General features: G+C 36.9%; 1 protein-coding gene across 4 annotated transcripts in view; it reads left to right on the top strand.

The window, feature by feature from the left end:
- Positions 1-21,174, top strand: part of LOC131352314 (spectrin beta chain, non-erythrocytic 4-like) — a 62,753-nt gene that overhangs the window by 5,780 nt on the left and 35,799 nt on the right. For all 4 annotated transcript variants that reach the window (XR_009204493.1, XM_058388315.1, XM_058388314.1 and 1 more), the window contains exons 2-15: positions 4,754-4,921; positions 5,878-6,029; positions 6,652-6,825; positions 9,774-9,865; positions 10,572-10,652; positions 11,085-11,200; positions 11,315-11,427; positions 11,836-12,023; positions 12,662-12,779; positions 13,414-13,572; positions 13,971-14,273; positions 14,921-15,071; positions 16,435-17,305; positions 18,895-19,032. Coding sequence is in view for 3 of the 4 variants with exons in the window: in XM_058388315.1 (XP_058244298.1) it covers positions 4,777-4,921; positions 5,878-6,029; positions 6,652-6,825; positions 9,774-9,865; positions 10,572-10,652; positions 11,085-11,200; positions 11,315-11,427; positions 11,836-12,023; positions 12,662-12,779; positions 13,414-13,572; positions 13,971-14,273; positions 14,921-15,071; positions 16,435-17,305; positions 18,895-19,032 (2,801 nt within the window). In the remaining variant the exon portion in view is untranslated. The remainder of the gene's footprint in view (positions 1-4,753; positions 4,922-5,877; positions 6,030-6,651; positions 6,826-9,773; positions 9,866-10,571; positions 10,653-11,084; positions 11,201-11,314; positions 11,428-11,835; positions 12,024-12,661; positions 12,780-13,413; positions 13,573-13,970; positions 14,274-14,920; positions 15,072-16,434; positions 17,306-18,894; positions 19,033-21,174) is intronic.

Raw genomic sequence — 21,174 nt, 5'->3', positions numbered from 1 at the left:
CCAGGAGCTGAGACTGTGTAATTCTGAGGCTTTCATTTCTCAACAGAACCCCTCTCTATTGTTGAGTCATCAGTCATCCTTCTCATCCTTATATTAGACGAGCTGCATGTGGAGGATTCTTACTAAACAGTGAGCCTCCATTTTCAACTTTGCCTGTCTGCATTGTCTGATGAGGAGGGTTGTAGTTCTGCCTTTGCCAGCTTGGATGCACCTATGATAGGCACAAATCAAGGCCTCCCTGAAGATGGGTGTGGCTGTTGCAGGCTTGAATGGTGCAATATAACTCACATCATCCCACATCCTGGTGCCAGCTTGGTTTATATACATCATCAGGTATGGTTTGCACAGTCCACCCTGCCTGATGTGGAAAACAGCCTAGCAGACAAAGCTTTGTGTTTAGGGGTCACTCTTTGGACCTGCTTCCAAAGAAGCTCTAGGTAGGAGGCTGCAGAATCACAAAGCCAGCAAAAACCATTATGCCTTTAGGATGACACACCTCTATCCCATCGTTCAAAGGCTACAGGGTTCCCACTTGCTTTATGCTACCTTTGGGCAGAGTAAGCATTTGACTGGCCCTCATCAACTGTACTGAGATGAGGCTCAAGAATTTATTAAACAACATTTGGCCCATTCAGCCACAGGACCGATCCGATTCCACAGGATAAGTATATCCTGTGGAATACTTAATTTAATGCTTCTAGTGCCATGGAAAACAATGGTTGATGCTTTTTTTTTTTTCATTTAATGGATAAGCATTACAAGTCCTGCTTTTTGGATGTGTACTAGTAACGTGGGTGCTTTTTCAAGCAGCATTTTCTTACCCTGTTGGCAACTAATAATCTCTGGAGCTTGATCACCTTCAATATATAAGATACTCATTGACATCAGGAGCAGCACTTCCTTTTCAATAAAAACTTTCAGTCTGTAGTGACAGGAGGCAGAGTGAGCATTAGCACCACAAAGTGATGTGAATACAGCAAATGGGAGTGAGGAAAGCTAGGGGAGCTTATTTTTTTCCTCCATGGTGAAATTTAATCTGTATTTTATTAGTTCTGGTGCCATTCTGTAATACTTAATGTGGTGCTGTGGCTGTCATATATTTGATTTACATAAAATAGGACAGTGCCAGTGTTTTTTGCTGTTTTCTTTGCACACATCAAATAATTTAAGCCCAGTAAAAAGATGACAGTGATTGCCATATAATGCCAGCCTGGCACTACCTGGAAAACCATGGCAACTAGGAGACTAAAGATAAATTGGCTGTTTTATGTTGTATGTCTGACCTTTAGGACTGAATTGCCAACTGTGGACTACAATCTGTAAATCTAGGAAACAGTCATAAATGCAAGAACTTCTTGTTATAAATGCAAGAACCTAAAGTGGGACAAAGTGGTACCATCAGCCATGTGCCCTTGATTGTTGAACCCTTCTGCTTATGAGTAAATTGGGTATCTTTGCAATTGGCTTCCAGCTGACAATCACTTCAGCTAAGGGGAATTGGGAGTGGTATGCTCTGGGCATAAGCTTACCTTGTATACTTACTTTGCCTAGAATGACCTTGAGGATGAATCAAGGTTTCTGCCCAAGATAATATTACCTTGTGAATCAGAATATTGACCTTGCTTTCATGGAGGGTACATCGGCAGAGTCCTGTGCTCTCATTCAGACTAGATGGGAGCCACTTGTTCCTATTCACACCTAGCATTAACATGCCTCTTGGGTGATCAGATGTACTGTGATCTGTTCATTCAAACCACATTTGAAGGTGGTCTAGGACACATATGGCAGCTATGTGAATGCTTCTCGATTCACCACAAACAGCAGTGTAGGGGGGGGCAACTAATTGACTGTCTCATTGCCAGAAATATATAATCGTTGTGGGACTGTTTGGAAATCATGCTGAACTGTACAGCTCGCTGCTGCTTGGCTAATGGACAAAGAAGATGCTATAACAACAGATCTGATAACAGCTACTTTTCAAAGCTTCATTTATCATATCAGCACTCATGTATTTATTTATTTATTTATTTATTTACTTTAATTTTTTACCTGACCACACAATTAAAATGATTGAAATTGTCCATACAGGTCCATGAGATATGTTTCGTGGGACATTTCTAATGCGACAGAGGAGTGATATCATAAATGTCCATGACAGCCTTTCTCCAGTGGCCACTGGAAACACATTCATAATACCAGATGTGAAGAACTGTATGCCTCAGCTGTCCACTTGTGATCCAATCACACAGGACATGGCACAGGACATGGCAGGTGTGAATGTGGCTTTAGTCAAACTGTATATTTGCTGTTGATGGTGAGAAGGCATCCTATACTTACAAATGTTAGCCCACTGGGAGGTGGACATCATTACCTTAGTCTGTAGACAGAGTGGATGCCCAACCCTGACTGTAACATACATCTCTAGGAATAACATCATCTAATGAGCCTCAATTTAGCATCACCCGCCTAGTTGTGTGGATGCAGTAGTCATCTCTATCATCTCTACACACTTTTTGTTACCTATGAAATTGTTGGCAGATATTATTCAGGTGTTACATACCAGCCCTGGTGGTTAGGACAGTGAAACAGAATGTTGGTTATGTATTTCAGCATGCATTCCCACATGCCAAAAGTGGAATTCGGGAGTTTAAACATTGCTTCCTGGCAGTTATATGGGTTCACAAAACCACAATCATATACCTAACATGCAAAGTTTAAGCTGAAGCTTTTTATCTGAATACATTTTAATGGCAACACTATTATAATGTATTATTATTTAATGGTAACATTATTATTATTAGTAGTAGTAGTAGTGGTATTTATTTATAGTGGAGTTTTTTTTCTTTAACATAATGGAACTGATATATTTCCAAATGTAGCCTATAATATGATGTTGTAGGTCAGATTCTGAAAGGGTCTGAAGAGGGACAAAGCAAAATGTGTGTGTGTGATGATTACTGGGGGATGGGAGTTGGGGTATTTCAGACTTGGGGGAGGGGAATGTGCTCTAATCTCTCATAACAATGAACACACACACACAGTGTATATATATATATATATATATACACTGCTTATTTAGATTACTATGAAAATCAAAATTCATTAGACATGATTAAACTTGATTAAACATTAAACATGATTTGTTATCAATATATAACATAAAAAATACTAATTAAAATAATAACATCTGACATTTATAGTCACGATACAGAGCAAATTGGATAAAAGATAGTTCTGACCTCATTTTAAGAGAAAAGTAAATAGTAGTGAATACTAAGAAATAAATCCATTTAGGCATTGTTCTCACACATACTTTTCAGAAGAGAATGGAGTAAATTAGATTAGATTAGATCAGATTAGATTCAACTTTATTGTCATTGCACATGAGTACAAGGCAACGAAATGTGTAATTGTTACCCAGTCATAGCATAACTGTAATATTTTTATTTTATAAATTTTTTTTGGTTAATTTTACTGTAATATCAAACCATCTTTAGAAGTCCCAATCCCTTTACTCCATCCCTATAATATTTCCAATGTTCTACAGTATATATGAATATATTATTTAGTTATACATTCACCGATCAGCTATAACATTATGAACACTGAGAGGTGAAGTGAATAACACTGATTATCTCCTCATCATGGCACCTGTTAGTGGGTGGGATATATTAGGCAGCAAGTGAACATTTTGTCCTCAAAGTTGATGTGTTAGAAGCTGGAAAAATGGACAAGCGTAAGGATTTGAGCAAGTTTGATGAAGGGCCAAATTGTGATGGCTAGACGACTGGATCAGAGCATCTCCAAAACTGCAGCTCTTGTGGGGTGTTCCCAGTCTGCAGTGGTCAGTATCTATCAAAACTGGTCCAAGGAAGGAACAGTGGTGAACCGTTGACAGGTTTCATAGGCGGCTAAGGCTTATTGATACATGTGGGGAGAGAAGGCTGGCCCATTTTATCTGATCCAACAGATGAGCTACTGTTGCTCAGATTACTGATGAAGTTAATGCTGGTTCTGATAGAAAGGTGTCAGAATACAGAGAACATGATGGGCCAGGGCTGTTTTGGCAGCAAAAGGGTGACCAACACAATATTAGGTTAACAATATTATCATAATGTTATGCCTGGTCTGTGTATATTGCCCAAGATTTCTTCCACATAAAACCAATATTCATTCTGCTTTTGTTTTGAGAAATTTAAAATTGTGCCTTTAAATTTCATTAGCAAAGGTGTAAATTGCTACCTATTGGGTCTTGAGATATGATGTTTCAGTGATCCAATAATTGGTTCTACACTTAATGTTAGCTAGCATTAAATCTTTAACTGTTTACTTGGTCACTTTAATTAAATGTTTCTGTTTTAACTTAATTACTTCTGTTACTTCTGCTGATATATTCACTGTCCTAACCTGTTTCTATCCATCTTTGCACCCACTGTTAACACTGTTTTTTTTGCACAAGAGTCGGCGTTATGTCTTGTTTGTCTGCACTGTCTTGTCCTGTCATCTGTCTTGCGGACTTATGTAGTATGTTTAGTTTCTAAAGAATGCACTTTGGCCCAAAATTAAGAGAGTGACATTTTGGACAGAATGAAAGTAAGAGTTGGAAGTTGGAAGCATCCAGTTGTCTAAAACGTCATTAAATGTTGTAGCATAAAATTTTTCCCTTCAATAAATCTAAGTAAATAACATCAGTTAAAATATTTTCTTATATAATAATTTTCTGTTTTTGAATCATTCTGTGTATTCTCTACAGGGTTTTTTGGGGAAACAGGCACAATGGCTAATGCTGCTACAGATCTGGACAATGCAGAAGCCCAGCGACAACTAAACAACAACAACCGGCCCAGCAGCACAGGATTCTGGGAAAGTGAAACCACTAGTGCTAAACTGTTTGAATGTTCACGTATTAAAGCACTAGCAGGTGGGAAGAAAAATGTTATGTTTTAATTAAATGCAGCTTTATCAACTCTATTATCATTACCTTCTACAATGCGGTGCTTATAGCATTCATTCACTTACACCTTGAACACATTCTTTCACAACTAGGCTGTTTTTGTTAGCTTTTGTAGCAGCTAACATAAATAGCTCACTTAGTAGCTTATGCTATCTAATAGAACAACTTTAAATGATTTACGAATAAAAATATGACTGTGCATTAGAATAGCAAAGCAAATGTTAGCTAAGAGACATTTACTTTTCTTTATTAACAGTGCTCACAGATTATTTTCTTTATCTAGATGTACTTAGCAAACATAACAGGACTAGATAAATAACCTAGCTTTTTATTCATCTTCAGTAACCTGGTGAGGGCCGTGGTGGCTTTTAGCTGGTGTTAATTAGCAAGAGAAACCAGCTATGTACTTTTTCCCCAGTACAAGATCAAATACATTTACATTTAAATTAGCGTGTCATAATTGTACATGATTGCCTTGGGGACTTTATTTATTTATTTTGATTCATTTATTTTTTTAAATGAAAAAAGGATCAAGGGCAAAGGATACAACTTGGGGTTCTATTGTTCTAGTTACATGTCTTTTTTGGATGTGGTATCTTAGTAGTTAAGGCGTTGGACCACTGCTCAGAAGGTTTAATCAGTTTAAACACCAGGTCCACCAAGCCACCACTGCTGGGCCCCTGAGCAAAACCCTTAACCCTCAGTAGCTCAGTTGTATAAAATGAGATAAAAATGTAAGACACTCTGGATAAGGGCATCTACCAAATGCTGTAAATGTAGTGTAAATGTTCTTGGAATAATAGGCCAGCAGGTCTTACATCAGGATTTTACATGCAGTATGTACACATGGTATTAAAATGGTTTTACGGATGTTTTAACGTTTATGTTATCCAATCATGTTGCACTGTCTGGTTCTTTTCTAGATGAAAGGGATGCAGTGCAGAAGAAAACTTTCACTAAGTGGGTGAACTCTCACCTGGCTCGCGTCTCCTGCCGCATCTCTGACCTCTATAATGATCTGAGAGATGGGTACATGCTCACCAGGCTGCTGGAAGTGCTTTCAGGAGAATTACTGGTCAGTTTATTAAGACACTTAATTCTCCTAAATGCAGAACATTTCTACTGTTTTACATTTTAACCCTCTTCTAATATACACGGTCAACATGACCTGTTTAACATTGCATTGATTTTTAGAGATTAATAATGCTGAGAGGTTTAGGTGATTGCTGAGATGTTTAGGTCATTTTAAAATTAAAATGTTATTTTGGATTCAACCAACAAGCCACTAATTATTATTTCCATTTCCTTTTCTGAGTGTTTTGGATAAAATAAATCAGAACATTACTTACTTTTACTTTAACTCACTATTTAGATTTATCAGTAAATTGAGTCACTACAAGCCTGATGCTTAATTAGGCCAGTTATGTACATATATTGTACTGTTTAAACAAAAATACTTCACTTACTTACTTAAAAATCACTACTTTATTACTTTCAAGCACATATTACATAACTAATCAAAAAAAAAAAGCTGCTAGGGTTTACATGCCAGTTTATTGGTCTTGCTGCAGTTACAGTAGTTTTTATGTAGAAATATTAAATGTCATTTCTTTGCATGTGGCTAAGACGTCTGCCCAATGCTGTACATTGATGTCTTTATCTTTCTAACTATCTTTCCTTTTCTTTTCTATCCTAAGCCCCGACCGACAAGAGGCAGAATGCGAATACACTGTCTGGAGAATGTGGACAAAGCCCTGCAGTTCCTTAAAGAACAGAGAGTTCATCTGGAGAACGTTGGATCTCATGATATTGTTGATGGCAACCATCGCCTTACACTCGGTCTCATTTGGACCATTATCCTTCGCTTCCAGGTAGAGAACATCAGCAGAGGTCTCACATTGTGAATTCAAAATTGAGATTTCTTCCTAACATAACATGACTAGATAAATAATCTAGCTTTTATTTAACTTCAGTAACCTGGTGAGGTTTGTGGTGGCTTTTAGCTGGTGTTAATTGTCAAAAATGACATACAGATAAGGCCAGACATTTACATACATCTACCTGTTTTAATGGAACAACTTTGAATGATTTACAAATAAAATGAAGACTGTCAGAATAGCAAAGCAGATGTTAGCTAAGAAACAATTACTTTTCTTTATTAATATACACACATACAGTTAAGACCAAACGTTTACATGCACCTAGGCTAAAGATTTTGTTAGTTTTCCACACCTTTTAGTTGCTTTATATTCCTTTGCCAAGTGAGTTAGGGCATCTACTTTGAAGTAATTTTAAAACGGTCAGTTATAAAAAGATTTATATCAGAACTCCAGTGTGTCAATTTTACTGAAGGTACCATAATTATCTATACAAACAATCTGGTGCCAAGCATTCCACAACAGTGCCAGTCATCATATGGCAGAAATCAACTTCCAGGAACGAACACATTTTCACCAAAAGGTTCACTTGAAACTCAGGACAACAACTGGTGAAAGAGTTGGAGGCAACAGGTACCAAAGTATGTACAACCACCAATAAATGATATCTACATCACCATGACCTGAAAGGCTGTTAAGCAGGGAAGAAACCCTTACTTTCAATAAAAAAAGCCAGACTGAAGATTGCAGGTAATCCCCAGGACGAAGACCTAGCTCTAAAAAGATTACATAGAAATACTTGGAAAAGACTTCAAGACATCAATCAGAAAGTTACAACTTGGTTTGCAACTGGGTCTTCCAGCAGGACAGTGATCCTAAGCATACTTCAAAATTGTACCAAAATGACAAAGTAAAAGTCCTGGACTGGCTATCATAAAGCACTAACCTGAATCCCACAGAAAGTTTGTGGACAAGCGTTGATTCAATTTAAGCAATTAAAAGTTAATTACACCAAATACTGTCTAAGTGTATGTAAACCATCCCAACAAAATAATTTTATATAATAAGTTTACAAAAATTCTTTATGACTTAATTTCTTAGTCCACCTGCACAAAATTGTAAATTTTTAAAACCACTATTTTAAAACCATAGTACCACCATCTATAAATATATCCTAATCTAATAACCCAAGATTAATACATAATAAATTCTTTTTGAGGTCATATGGTGGTATTTAAGCCCACAGGTGTGTGTATGTGTGTGTGTGTATGTGTGTGTGTGTGTAAAACTGCAATTTCACATAAGAACTGAACAGATTTGTAAGGTGTGTTGTGTTAATGTCAGTTTTCAAACGTGGCTTAGTTTATTCTCAGTGCAGTATGTTATAGTCTTATAAGTCGGTGTTTGTGATTGATCTAGTTTCAAGGGTGTATGTGGAGGTGTCCTTTTTTAACACTGCTGGAGTCATTTGATCTCTGGCTGCCATTCTGTTGCCTGCAGAGTCTGTGTGATCCATTGCTCTGTTCATGTGTGTGTGTGTGTGTGTGTGTATGTGTTTCATGTGTATGGGATGAAGTGTGCATCTGTCCTTGTACTTTTAAGTCCAGTAGGCTTGTATTCAATAAAAACAGGTTTAAATCAACCAAGTCAATTGTTCTAGGCTATTAGAGCAATAGATCTGTAACATTAACAATGCAAGTTTTTTGTTTTGTGAAGCAGACATATGGTCAGGTGATTAGCAAAAGCTATTCAAAACTAAATTATTAAACAAGAAACAGATGGATAAATTACTAATGAAGATAGGAGATAACAGTTTTTGATTAATCATCATAGACACACTGATAGAGAGACTTGGGAAAGTATCAGTGTCGGATATTTAACTGAAGTAGAGGGTGTGCTACAGTTGAGTTTCATTAATAACCAGGTGACAGGGAAGTGGTAACTCAGTGGCCAAGATATTAGACTACTGACCGGAAGGTTGTGAGTTCAAGTCCCACCACTGCATGTATCTAACTTATTTCACCCAATTTATTATCTCTTCTTCCTTCTTTTGCTTTTCTTTCACTCGGTCTCTTTATTTCATTTAAGGTAGCTTAGCTCTGTCTCTTCCGTTCACCACCCCTCCCCTTCTGAGTGCTGGTTCAGTTTCTCTGCTCAGTCAGCAGGTCAAGCTTAAACACTGCAGCATAGCGAGGGAAAGACTGAGAAAGACAGACAGAGACAAAGAGAGAAAATAAAGGATGGAGAAAGAGATGAAGGGACACAGAGGGAAGAGAAAGAGAAAAAAGGCAGAAAAGAAGCACTTCAGAGGTACCTACTTTTGGGGTTGTACATTAGACTTTAGGGGTCAAGATTCTTTATTTATGTCCGGTTTTGTTGATTGGTATATATGTGGTTTACAAACATTTACACTTTTACAAATATTAAAACAGTAGTTTTGTTAGATGTTGGTTAATACTATGTGTTCATGTTTTTAGTGGCATAACTGTATCAATTAAATATAATTAACAGGCTTAGATGCTGTTGTATCTAGAGGACAGTTTTTGTGAAATATACAGTTTCTAAAGTATAATCTGGTAATACAATTTGTGTTGTTTTGACTCCTGTCTGAGTCTGGTTGTTGGCACTTGTTGTAGAGTGTATTGTTATTATGGAACTTCAAGGAGAGGTCATCAAAAAATGAGTAGTGGGATAAAAAATCACTTGCAGGTATAGGGATTACCTCAAAGTTGTAACTTTTACAACTTTAGAATGACTATGAATATAATATGACATTAGACTGCCTTGGCTGTGTCAAGAACTGGAAATTTTGGTACATAGACTTTTTCACTGGAACAACATTTGGGAGCAGAGAAAATGTTGTATTTAAATGGACTTTTGTGAGATGTTATTATTTTCACGAGCCATTACAAAGTCATTGTGATGTTGATTTGCTTCGACAGATCCAAGTGATTAAAATTGAGACAGAGGACAACAGGGAGACACGCTCGGCCAAAGATGCGCTGTTACTGTGGTGCCAGATGAAAACAGCAGGGTGAGACTTTTTTTCCTCATTCGGCAGGTCCATGTAGAAGTTATATAAGTTGTAAGTCCTCTTAGGTCTCTTGTGCTGCTGTCGTGCTTGTATTAAATGTTTAATGTTGTAGTTTGAATTTCATTTATTCAAGAAAATACTGAAACAACAGAAACAATTAGCGTTATTAACATAATAAATGGAGCAGAGATGGTTTTGTAAGGCCTCAAAACCCCACCAGACAGAGGTTGAATCACACTATTAAGAACTACAAGAAGTTAGGGACAGGTACTTGGGGCATAAGATTTACTACGACTAACTATATGCAAAAAGAATATGCACAGAAAAGAGTTCAATTGTATTTTGTATACTGTATGTATCAGGAAAATATAGGTAGTCTTTCTAGTTATCACCGAATACTATGCTTATAATACTACAAACAATAGTATGTGGTGTACAGTACCATATAGTCTAACACAGTGTGCAGCATAAAGTGTTCATGTGTGCCATTTTCATAACAACACTGTTGTAACTGGAGGTGGGCATGATAGTTATTGATACTGATCAGCAAAACTAGAATTCAAAGCTATAGATAAGGTTTTGTTTGGGGCTTACAGTCAGTTTCTCAGAAAAGATAAGGAAAATATGAAGACCAGTATTTAATACTTTTAATATAATCATCTAGTGTTCTAAGTAACCAAATGCATTTTTGAATTTGTGTCTTCAGGTATCCTGAAGTAAACATTCACAACTTCACCACATGCTGGAGAGATGGATTGGCATTTAATGCCCTTATTCATCGACACAGGTCAGGAAAACTCAGGCTCATACCATGTAGGACAATTTTATTATAAATCAAAATATAGTATTCACTATCCTAGTATTCCAATCGAGAGGAGTCCACCTATGTAGGATGCATTTTTGGACACTGAGATAAAGGACAACGGTCTATATTTTTTGTCTCAATACCCAGCATGAAGGAGCATCGAATATGCTCTTCTGAGAGAAGACAATCTAATAATTCTCTAATTCTGTATAACAAAAAAATATTATTGCATAAATGTTGTAGTAGAACGATAATACTGGAACTGTGACAAGTTATCATGACAAATATTTCTGTTAATATCTTTTATTATATTTCATTTTATAAAATATATATCATATTTTATATTTAGTACCTACTTTTCTCTTTCTCAGTCTCAAAATCACTGTTTTAAGATGAATATGATTCATGTTTCAGGCCTGATTTGATCGAATTTCACAAGCTGACCAGATCGAATGCTACACACAACTTGCAGCAAGCCTTCAATATCGCAGAGCAGAGTCTCGGACTCACTAAACTTCTTGATCCGGAGGGTACAGTTTAACATTCTACATATTATACCCCATTATTCTGCCCTTAAATTTTATTAAAGCAGCATTTTGCTATCTTATTTTATTTTTTAACAATTGACACATTTCATCTCCCAGATGTGAACACTGAGAATCCAGATGAGAAGTCTATTATAACATACGTTGTTTCCTACTACCACTACTTCTCCAAAATGAAAGCTCTTATAGTAGAGGGCAAAAGAATTGGAAAGGTGAGATGATCATTTTTAAGGTATTTTGGATTTTTCATGACACAGAATTTTTAAAAATTCACTTTTATATCTGAGCAAAATATGTTCAAGACTTTGCAGATATTTTAGAAATAGCACAGCTCACAAAAACATACATTTTTAAAATAAATTAAAATATCAGTCTAATTTATATTGTAGATATTTCTGTGACTGTTTTTTTTTTTTTTTGCAATAACACACCTACACAAAAACCCCACTACATTTATTTCACTTTGACTAGGGATGCCTATTAAATTAATTTAGAAATTAATTAAAAAATTATGTTCCTCCATACTGACTGTTAGTTTAATGACACTCATATGACATTAACCACAAAATTCTTACTTAATTTATGATTCCACAATGACATGATGTCTTTTTTTCCTGCAGGTGTTGGATAACGCCATAGAAGCTGAGAAGATTATTCAGCGTTATGAAGCTCTGGCCTCAGATCTGCTTGAGTGGATTGAAAAAACCATTAGCATCATTAGCAACCAGAAGTTTGCTAACTCTCTGACAGGAGTGCAGCAACAGCTGCAGGCTTTCACAACCTACTGCACCATTGAGAAGCCTATAAAGTATGTGAAACATCAAAGCATTAGCTTTTCTATTCACTGAACCACATTCGAAATTATTGTGCTCACCTCACATGTTAACTTTTACCATTAGCATGTTCTCAATTATCAGCTAGTATGAACAATAACCATTGTATCTAGCATTTGCCCAATAAACGGTTCACCTACTCTGAACAGTTTACTGGGTTTACTGAGTAGCATCAATACACATTTGTTTTTATTATGTCTGTATTGTGTCCGTTAATCGAATTTAAAATGTATTATAAAAAGCATGCAACTTTAGCCAGTAACAGTAACATTTATATAACAGGATTATTTGAGTTGTCTGCTTTAGCAGTTAACATGCATTTTAGAATTAGGAAACTAAATAATATTATTATTTCAAGATTACATTACTATTATCTAGTGCTATCAAGTACAATTTCTAATGCAAGATAATAATATTGTTTGTTATCATTAATTGTTGCTATTTGGAGTCAGTTTCCTACTAATAAAATGCATGAGCCCAATTCTGAAACTCCTATGTCAGTCGAATACTAGTGTGGCCTGAAACATTGCTTATTTTGTTTGGAAAATGTTTGTTATAATTGTATTGATAAGTCATGGCTTTATAATATTAATTGTGGGTTTTTTTCTGGCAGATTCCAAGAGAAGGGGAACCTTGAGGTGCTGCTCTTTACCATCCAAAGCAAACTTAGAGCCAACAACCAGAAGCCATATGTGCCTAATGATGGAAAGCTTATTTCTGACATCAACAAGGTAAAACTTGTAACCAGTGCATAGGAGGTCTAAAACTTGTCAATGGCTTGATAATTAAACTAAGGTTGAGAAATATACTAAAAATGTCTCATTGATGATGATGGTTATAACAGTAATAATAATAATAATAATAATAATAATAATAATAATCTGTAAGTCTTCCTGGATAAGGACAAATGCTGAAAATATAAATAATACTGAAGCAAAGAATTACCAAAACAACACACACACACACACACTCACACAGGCATTTTGTGGGGAAAACGGATGATAGATCACTCTGGATAATCATGTGACAATGCTGTCACTGACAGGCTGCATGAATCTGTAGAACATCTGTTAATTGCAAATAGGAAATATGAATGCTGAAAAAGCTTTTTATTTCTTTAAAAGAAAAGGGGGCTTAGCCCTGCTCGCTCATTGATATGTTTGTGTTAGTAACTGGTAACGGTTTCTTATTTTTTTGGTTGGGGGTCCATAAGTCTAAGGTGATGTTGATCTGAGCCCTAATCTAACCAAGCTAACTAACCTCACTGCACTGATACTTAGAAACGACCCTTAGAAACAGGGATTTTAAATATAATATTCATGTTCTAAACCTTCTCTTACAATGGGTATCCATTTTTTATTTAAGGCATGGGAAAGGCTAGAGAAGGCAGAGCATGAAAGGGGTGTGGCTTTAAGGAAAGAGCTGATTCGTCAGGAGAAACTGGAGCTACTTGCTCAGCGATTTGATCACAAGACCACCATGAGGCAGGCGTGGCTTAACGAGAACCAGAGGCTTGTTTCCCAGGTAAATCATAACTCTGTCTATAAATATATGATAGTTTTATGGTATGGTTATTTTACTGGATAATACCGGTTTGCAATTTTCTATGGTTGTGCTATTCATGCCATCTCATTTTTAAACTGCTTCCTGTGCACATACACATTATCAGGAGAAGCCTTAAGCATAAAGGTGGCTTTTGGGAACCCATTAACCACAGAATAATGTTCTATTGATCAGAGGGATTTTATAATCAATCACTCATAATGACTATAGAAAATTTGAGCTATGCGATTGGCTTAACCACCCCTTCAGTAGGTGTATGTTTTTCTCTTGCTATTTTTTCCGAGACCAAAAATATTGATTATTATTTATTCATTAATATTGATGAATATTTCTTAATTTTTTATGCATATTTTCTTCAGGATAATTTTGGCTATGATCTGCCAGCAGTGGAGGCAGCAATGAAAAAGCATGAGGCGATCGAGGCGGACATTTCGTCATATGAGGAACGCATGGGTGCTGTGGTGGAGCTGGCCATGGAGATGGAGAGTGAAGGATATTATGACATCAGACGCATTATGGCTAGGAAAGACAACATTCTAAAACAATGGGATCTACTGAAAGAGCTTGTAACAGCTAGAAAAACACGACTGGAGAAAAACCTAGCACTGCAAAAAACCTTCCAGGAGATGGTCTACATGATTGACTGGATGGAGGAAATGCAGGTGTGAGAGAAACACAATATTTTATCAATATAATTTTTTGTAGCTGGGTTTTAGCAGTGTATACCGATCAGGCATAACATTATGACCACCTGCCTAATATTGTGTTGGTCCCCCTTTTGCTGCCAAAACAGCCCTGACCTGTCAAGGCATGGACTCCACTAGATCCCTGAAGGTGTGCTGTGGTATCTGGCACTAAGATGTTAGCAGCAGATTCTTTAAGTCCTGTAAGATAACTTAAAGGATACTTTTAATGGATACTGACCACTGCAGACCGGGAACACACCACAGGAGCTGCAGTTTTGGAGATGCTCTGATCCAGTCATCTAGCCATCACAATTTCACCTTTGTCAAACTCGCTCAAATCCTTACACTTACCCATTTATCCTGCTTCTAACACATCAACATGGAGGACAAAATGTTCACTTGCTGCCTAATATATCCCATCCAATAAAGGTGCCATGATGAGGAGATAATCAGTGTTATTCACTTCACCTGTCAGTGCTCATAATGTTATGCCTCAGTGTAATAATTTTATCAATCAATAGAATATCAGGCTTCTTAAGCAGCACATTGATGGTATTGCAGTTATGCTGTCTATAGAAGCAGTATTAAAAGTTTTGTCTGACAGTTATTCTTGTCTACTGCAGATGAAACTGCTCTCTAAAGACTTTGGGAAACACCTGCTGGAGGTGGAGGACCTCCTGCAGAAACACACGTTACAGGAGGCAGATATCGCTGTACAGGCAGAGCGTGTGCAAACACTTAATGCGGCTGCACTTAAATTCACCACCATTGATGGTACATATGTCCTGAGACATTCAGTGTAGTAACATTTAGTGAACTATATTCTTCTTCTTCTTCTTCTTAGTATTATTATTATTATTATTATTTCAGTAGCATTTTTAGCAAGACATTTATAGTGATTCAGCATGAAACATAACACATACGCAAGTTCCAATAATTGAATTTATTATATACTGTGATATTCAAAATGCACAACAAGCACTTTACACAGTGTCATGAGCGCATCACACAGTAGGCACTTTGCAGAATAAACATGTGCAGTATTGTGAATAAACTCTATGACCAAATATATGTGGACAACTGACCATCACACTCATGTTTTGACCGTACGTCTGAAGCACACAATCGTTCCTGGCTCAGACTTGTTGCATCATGACAGTTCTCCTGTGCACAAAGTGAGTTACATCGAGTTTTGAGTTTGCCAATGTTGGAGTGGAAGACATAGAATGACCTGCAGCGAGCCCTGACCTCAACCTCACTGAACATCTTTGGAAGGAACTGGAATGAGTGTGCCCCAGACCTCCTTGCATCATGTGATTAAATGAAAACAAATCCCAACAGCCACGTTAAAAAAAAAAAAAAAAAAAACTTGTGGAAAGCCTTTACTGACGAGTGAAGATTATTATTATTACAGCAATGGGCTGGAATGGGTTGTTCAGCAGGTCCACATGGGTCTGATTGTTTAGGTGTCCACATAATTTTGCCAATATAATGTACTTCATACAGTGTCAGGAACACTTTGCATGCTATTGTGAACACTTCACATAGCATTGTGAAAAGTTCGGCTAGGTTTGTATATTTTATTTTATTTTATGTTGGTTTTTGTTCCTGTATTTATACTTGTATCTTATCTTACACTGTAGGTTGTGCACTTTTTTCATACATAACACACATGTGCCTATAATCGATTTTCTGATATACTGTAATACTGTAAAAAACACATTGTGCAGTATTGTAAAAAAAAAAAAACACATTGTAAAGAGTGAAAGCACAGTATTGTGAACACTTCACGCAGTATAATGAACACTTTGTGCACTATCGTGAACACGTCAGTATGCCATCAGCACAGAATACATAACTTTGGATTATTCATACGTTATTGTTGTGATTTCAATGCATGTTTTTACGATCTCTGATGCTCTGTATTACGGAAGTAATTAAAAATTTGGGAACCTTAGCTTGAGAGTACACACAGAAGATATAACTGTTATTTAAATATAAAATAGTATAAAATAAGATTTTAAAAGAAGTTGAAGAATATTGAGGGACCCTCAATAATTTGAGAAATTTCGCAAATATTGTTTTATCATGTCATAACTAATTAATATATTATCATCTCTCTCTTGGTCTTTTGTAGGATACCAGCCATGTGACCCTCAGGTGATCTGTAATCGTGTCAGTCATGTAAGCACTTGTCTGGAGGAACTGAAACAACTAGCATCAAAACGACGCTCTGAGCTAGATGATTCTCGTGAGCTCTGGGTTTTCTTCCAAGAAGTAGAAGAGTGTGACTGCTGGATGCGCGAGAAGATCTCAATTCTGAACACACAGAGCTGTGGGAAAGATCTGAGCAGCGTTTTGAAGCTCCTGCAGAAGCACAAGAGCCTAGCTGGTGAGCTGTTAGCTCGACGTGCACTCCTCCAGCAGACTATGAAAAAGGGGAAGCAAATTGTCACGCAAAAACGGTTGCACTCAGCAGGGATAAATGACAGGCTGATGGAGGTGAAGGAAGATTGGAAAAGACTAGAAGATCAAGCTGCAATGAGACTTGGCCACCTGCAGGAGGCACTGGATTTCTTTCAGTTTAGTGCTGAAATGGATGATCAGCTAGCGTGGCTTCAAGATGCCTACAGGCTTGTCTCCAGCGACGATTTTGGTCATGATGAGTTTTCTACTCAGTCGCTGCTCAAGAAACATATCCGTGTACGTGAGGAGGTGGACAAGCACCGGCAAAATGTTGTAGCACTCCGTAAACATGCAGTAGTGTTGCCACTACATTATGGAGAGCTAGAGGAAGTGAAGGAAAGGATACAGGAAGTGGAACGTGTGTATAGTGAAGTGGCAGAGGTTGCGGTGATGCGGCAGCAGTGGCTGAATGATGCTCTTGCTGTCTACCGCATGTTCAGCGAAGTGAACGCGTGTGAGCTGTGGATTGATGAAAAGGAAAAATGGCTGAACAAAATGGACGTTCCTGAGAGACTTGAGGATGTTGAGGTGGTTGCTCACAGGTAAGCATATGACACTATAATCAGTTATATGATATACTGTTATATTCAATACACTTGTTAGACATTCCAGTGTTCAAGTACAGTTGTTTTAAAAACATAACTCTATATCTGTTATTAAAACCATCATATGAGTGACTGGCAAAGTGAATTGCTGATATAATGGATATAAAGTCTATACACCCTGTTAAAATAGCAGGTTTTTGTGATGTAAAAAAAATTAAACCGATCTTTTTCATCTTAACTGTGAAATTGCTAAAATACAGTATATTTGTGAAAGTGTCAATATCTATCATGTTAAGGGGAAAAAAAATAAACAATAAAAAATGTAACCCGGTTGCATAAGTGCACTCACTCATAAACTAATATGTAGTTGAAGCACCTTCAGATTTTATCACAGCATTCAATCTTTTTGGATAAGAATCAGTTTGGCATATCTTGACTTTGCTGTTCTTCCTTGCAAAAGCATTCTAAGTCTGTCAAATTGTTTGGGCATCTCCTGTGCACAACCCTCTTCAGGTCACAGATTATTGATTGGATTTCAATCTGGACTGGAATAACAGCATTCTAAAACCTTGATATTCTTTTTGTAAAACCATTCCTTTGTTGATTTGGAGATGTGCTTCAGGTCCTGTCATGCTGAAAAAAGAACTTACTCTTTATTTTAAGTGGTTTAGCAGAAGCCTTAAGGTTTTGTGCAGAAATTGACTGGTATTTGGAGCTAATCCTTATTCCCTTCATTCTGATTAAATGCTGCCACCTCCATGCTTCATTGTGGGGATGGTGTTCTTTTGTTGTTGTTGTCGGCAAAAATATCTTTTCGTGTTATGGCCAAAAAGTGTTTTTTTTTGGGGGGGGGATTTTTTTTTGTTGTTGTTTAAAGGGCTTCTGTCTTGCCACCCTCTGCCATAGCCTGGTCACTGGAGATTATTGCCCATTTACTATTATTGACCTGTTCTTAGTGATGTCACTGTTGTACCATATTTCCTCCACTTGTTGATTATTGTCTTTATAGTGTTCCATGGAATTTTTTTGTAACCTAATTGATATTTTTCAATAATGAGATCTTGTACCTGCTTTGTAAGCTCTTGATGGCTTTTCCCTTTGGACGTTACCAGTAAGATGTCAGAAAAATCCTATAGGATCAGCTGCTCTTTATTTGGATTACATTTAATTAATTACATTAATTGATGGAATTTATATACTGTACTAAATGGTATTTACATGAATGTGACTGGATGTGATTTGTTTATTCTGAACACTGCCACACTGTAACAATTATAAAAAAAAAGAATAAATAAAATTATAACATTTTAATTTTTTTCCCCTAAAATGGTTCTTGTTGTTTTACTCACTTTAATGTATAGGTTGCAATATCCCAAGAAAGGTGGAAATGGTTCTGACATAATTTATCTTGGATTCATTTTTTTAAGCAACGAAACCTGCCATCACTCTTCCCACAATAACTCAAATATTTACATGCAAGAGTTTTATTACAGAGGGGAGTTGCAGATATAGTTGATAGTTGAGACACGGCAGCTATATTGTATCAGTGTTGGATGAATGATGAAAGATGTCTTACTGTGTGTTAGGTTTGAGAGCCTGGACCAGGAGATGAACAGCTTAATGGGAAGGATCCTGGATGTAAATCTTATTGTTCAGCAGCTCCTGGATGGTGCTCATCCCAGTTCTACAGAGGTCAGAGGGTGTCAGGATCACTTGAACAGCAGGTAACATTCACTTACGGGACTTGATTGACACTTGGTTAATTTAAATGCTAAATATTTCATAAAAATAAACAAAAATCACTCTAAAATTCACTCTGTACTTGTGCATGTTAGAGTAGGTCTATCATTTCATCAATCATTCAAAATAAAACAGTTTTTTTAAGTGTGAATTTTATGATTGCTTGGAAAAACCTGTACATATCAGCTTTGCTCTATATCACAGACCATAGCATGTGCAACTGTAATGATTATTTAGATGTGTTTAAGGAGTAGTAATGAAAAAGGTGTGGGCTTATGGGAAATTAGACAAGCAAAGCTCATGAAAAGTTAATTACTGTATGGGATTTCAGCATTAAATGTTGCTGTGTAATGATGGATTTACAATTGGCAAAATTATGCAAGCCTACAAGAGAGATTACAATCTGCATTGCAACAAAGGTGTTAGCCCAGGAAACAAACAGGGCTATGTACGCATAATTATGCATCACTTATATTCACAGAGAAATGTCAGTATCATCAGTCTTTTTTTTTCTCCTTCATTAGTCTTGAATAATGCTCATTTACCCCAAATTCTCCCTAATTTATTTGTGGCCAATTCTTACCCACCAATTACATTTAAGCCTTTATTATTGTGACATATACATTTCAAAGCACAGTGAAATTCTTTCTGGTGGTTGGGGTCAGAGCATAGGGTCAGCCACGAGGGCCTTGGTACGGGGCCCAACAGTGGCAGCTTGGCAGTGCTGCCAGTGAACCCTGATCTTCCGATTAACAACCCATAGTTTTAACTGCTTGAGCTATCACTGCCCGCTCCCTTACATCACCCTTATCATACAACTGCCATCAGTCGGGCAGTTCACAATCATCCAAAACACACAGCCAACAGCCAACCTCATCTTCTCAAGCTGCTGATCATGCTGCATTATGTGGCAGTGTAACATGCATCCATGGAGGAACACGTTATCCACACACTTTTGCATGCATGAGCTCACAGATACCCAGTGTTGCTATGATTGGCAAGGGACAGAGAGTATGCCACACTTCCCACCCATACAGCACTGTCAGATTTGTTTTTGTGCACTCCTGGCTATAGATCGATTGGCATCATTGAGATTTGGAAGAAATTACTGAGAGGACCATCATTCTTCATGATGCATGAAAATATTAATATTATATTTTCAATTCAATATGGTCTGCTGGTCAGTACAAGCCATATAAGTTCTTCCTTACCAACCTTGGGGAAGCATGTCTCTATGGACCTCATTTTGTAAACAGGAGCATTGTCATGCTTGAACAGGTTTGGGGCCCCTAGTTCCAGTGAACAAATTTCTAAATGCTAGAGCATACAAAGACTTTCTAGACTTTCTAGCAGCTGTGCTATCTGATTGATTTAAATGGAATAGCTAACTAAACAAGTGTGAAAAATTAGCAAAAAATTTACCGCTTGCCTTGATGTGGTTCTTTTTTTGTAGCGCACCAGTATTTTTCAGTATTTATTTTTGATCTGGTTTTCTGCTTTCATAAGAAGGAAAACAATTGGCATGTTTGTACGCAAACCTGTAAACATGACGCACGCATTTGTGTGTTTTTGTGCGTGTGTATGTGAAAGATAGTGAGAGATCTTGGCAGAAAGGGCTTCTATAAGGGTGCTGCCATCTGCTGTGGCCAATACATACTGAGCTGAGATGAACCCACTCAATACACACCCACATCCACCCCCACACACACCTTCCTCTCTAACCACTAATAATAATAATAATAATAATAATAATAATGATTTCTTCACTGGATTATTAGGTAAACCTTCCATATGTGTACTTAGTATAAAATTACTGGATAAATAAATAATCAAATACAGAGTTGTGAGTTGCCTCATCTGCTGTCACTCTGTTATCACAATGAATCCTGACATTTTTGTTCTCATTTCTGAGTCCATCTTGTAAAGTCTGTCCACTCAGCAGCCATTTTGGCAATGCTCTTTGGCAGTTCTTTCACATCATAGAAAACCATGCAAGATGACCTTTTAAATTAAATTTTAAATTGGACACTACATTTATTTTGGGACAAACTATTTTTGGGGTTGCTCTGGCTACTAATATAATAGACAACCGCTTTGACCTCTGATAGATGATGAAGTGAATGATG

The sequence above is a fragment of the Hemibagrus wyckioides genome, linkage group LG04 (genome assembly GCF_019097595.1).
Source record: "Hemibagrus wyckioides isolate EC202008001 linkage group LG04, SWU_Hwy_1.0, whole genome shotgun sequence".
Classification (NCBI taxonomy): domain Eukaryota; kingdom Metazoa; phylum Chordata; class Actinopteri; order Siluriformes; family Bagridae; genus Hemibagrus; species Hemibagrus wyckioides.
This window is presented reverse-complemented; position numbering and strand designations above follow the sequence as displayed.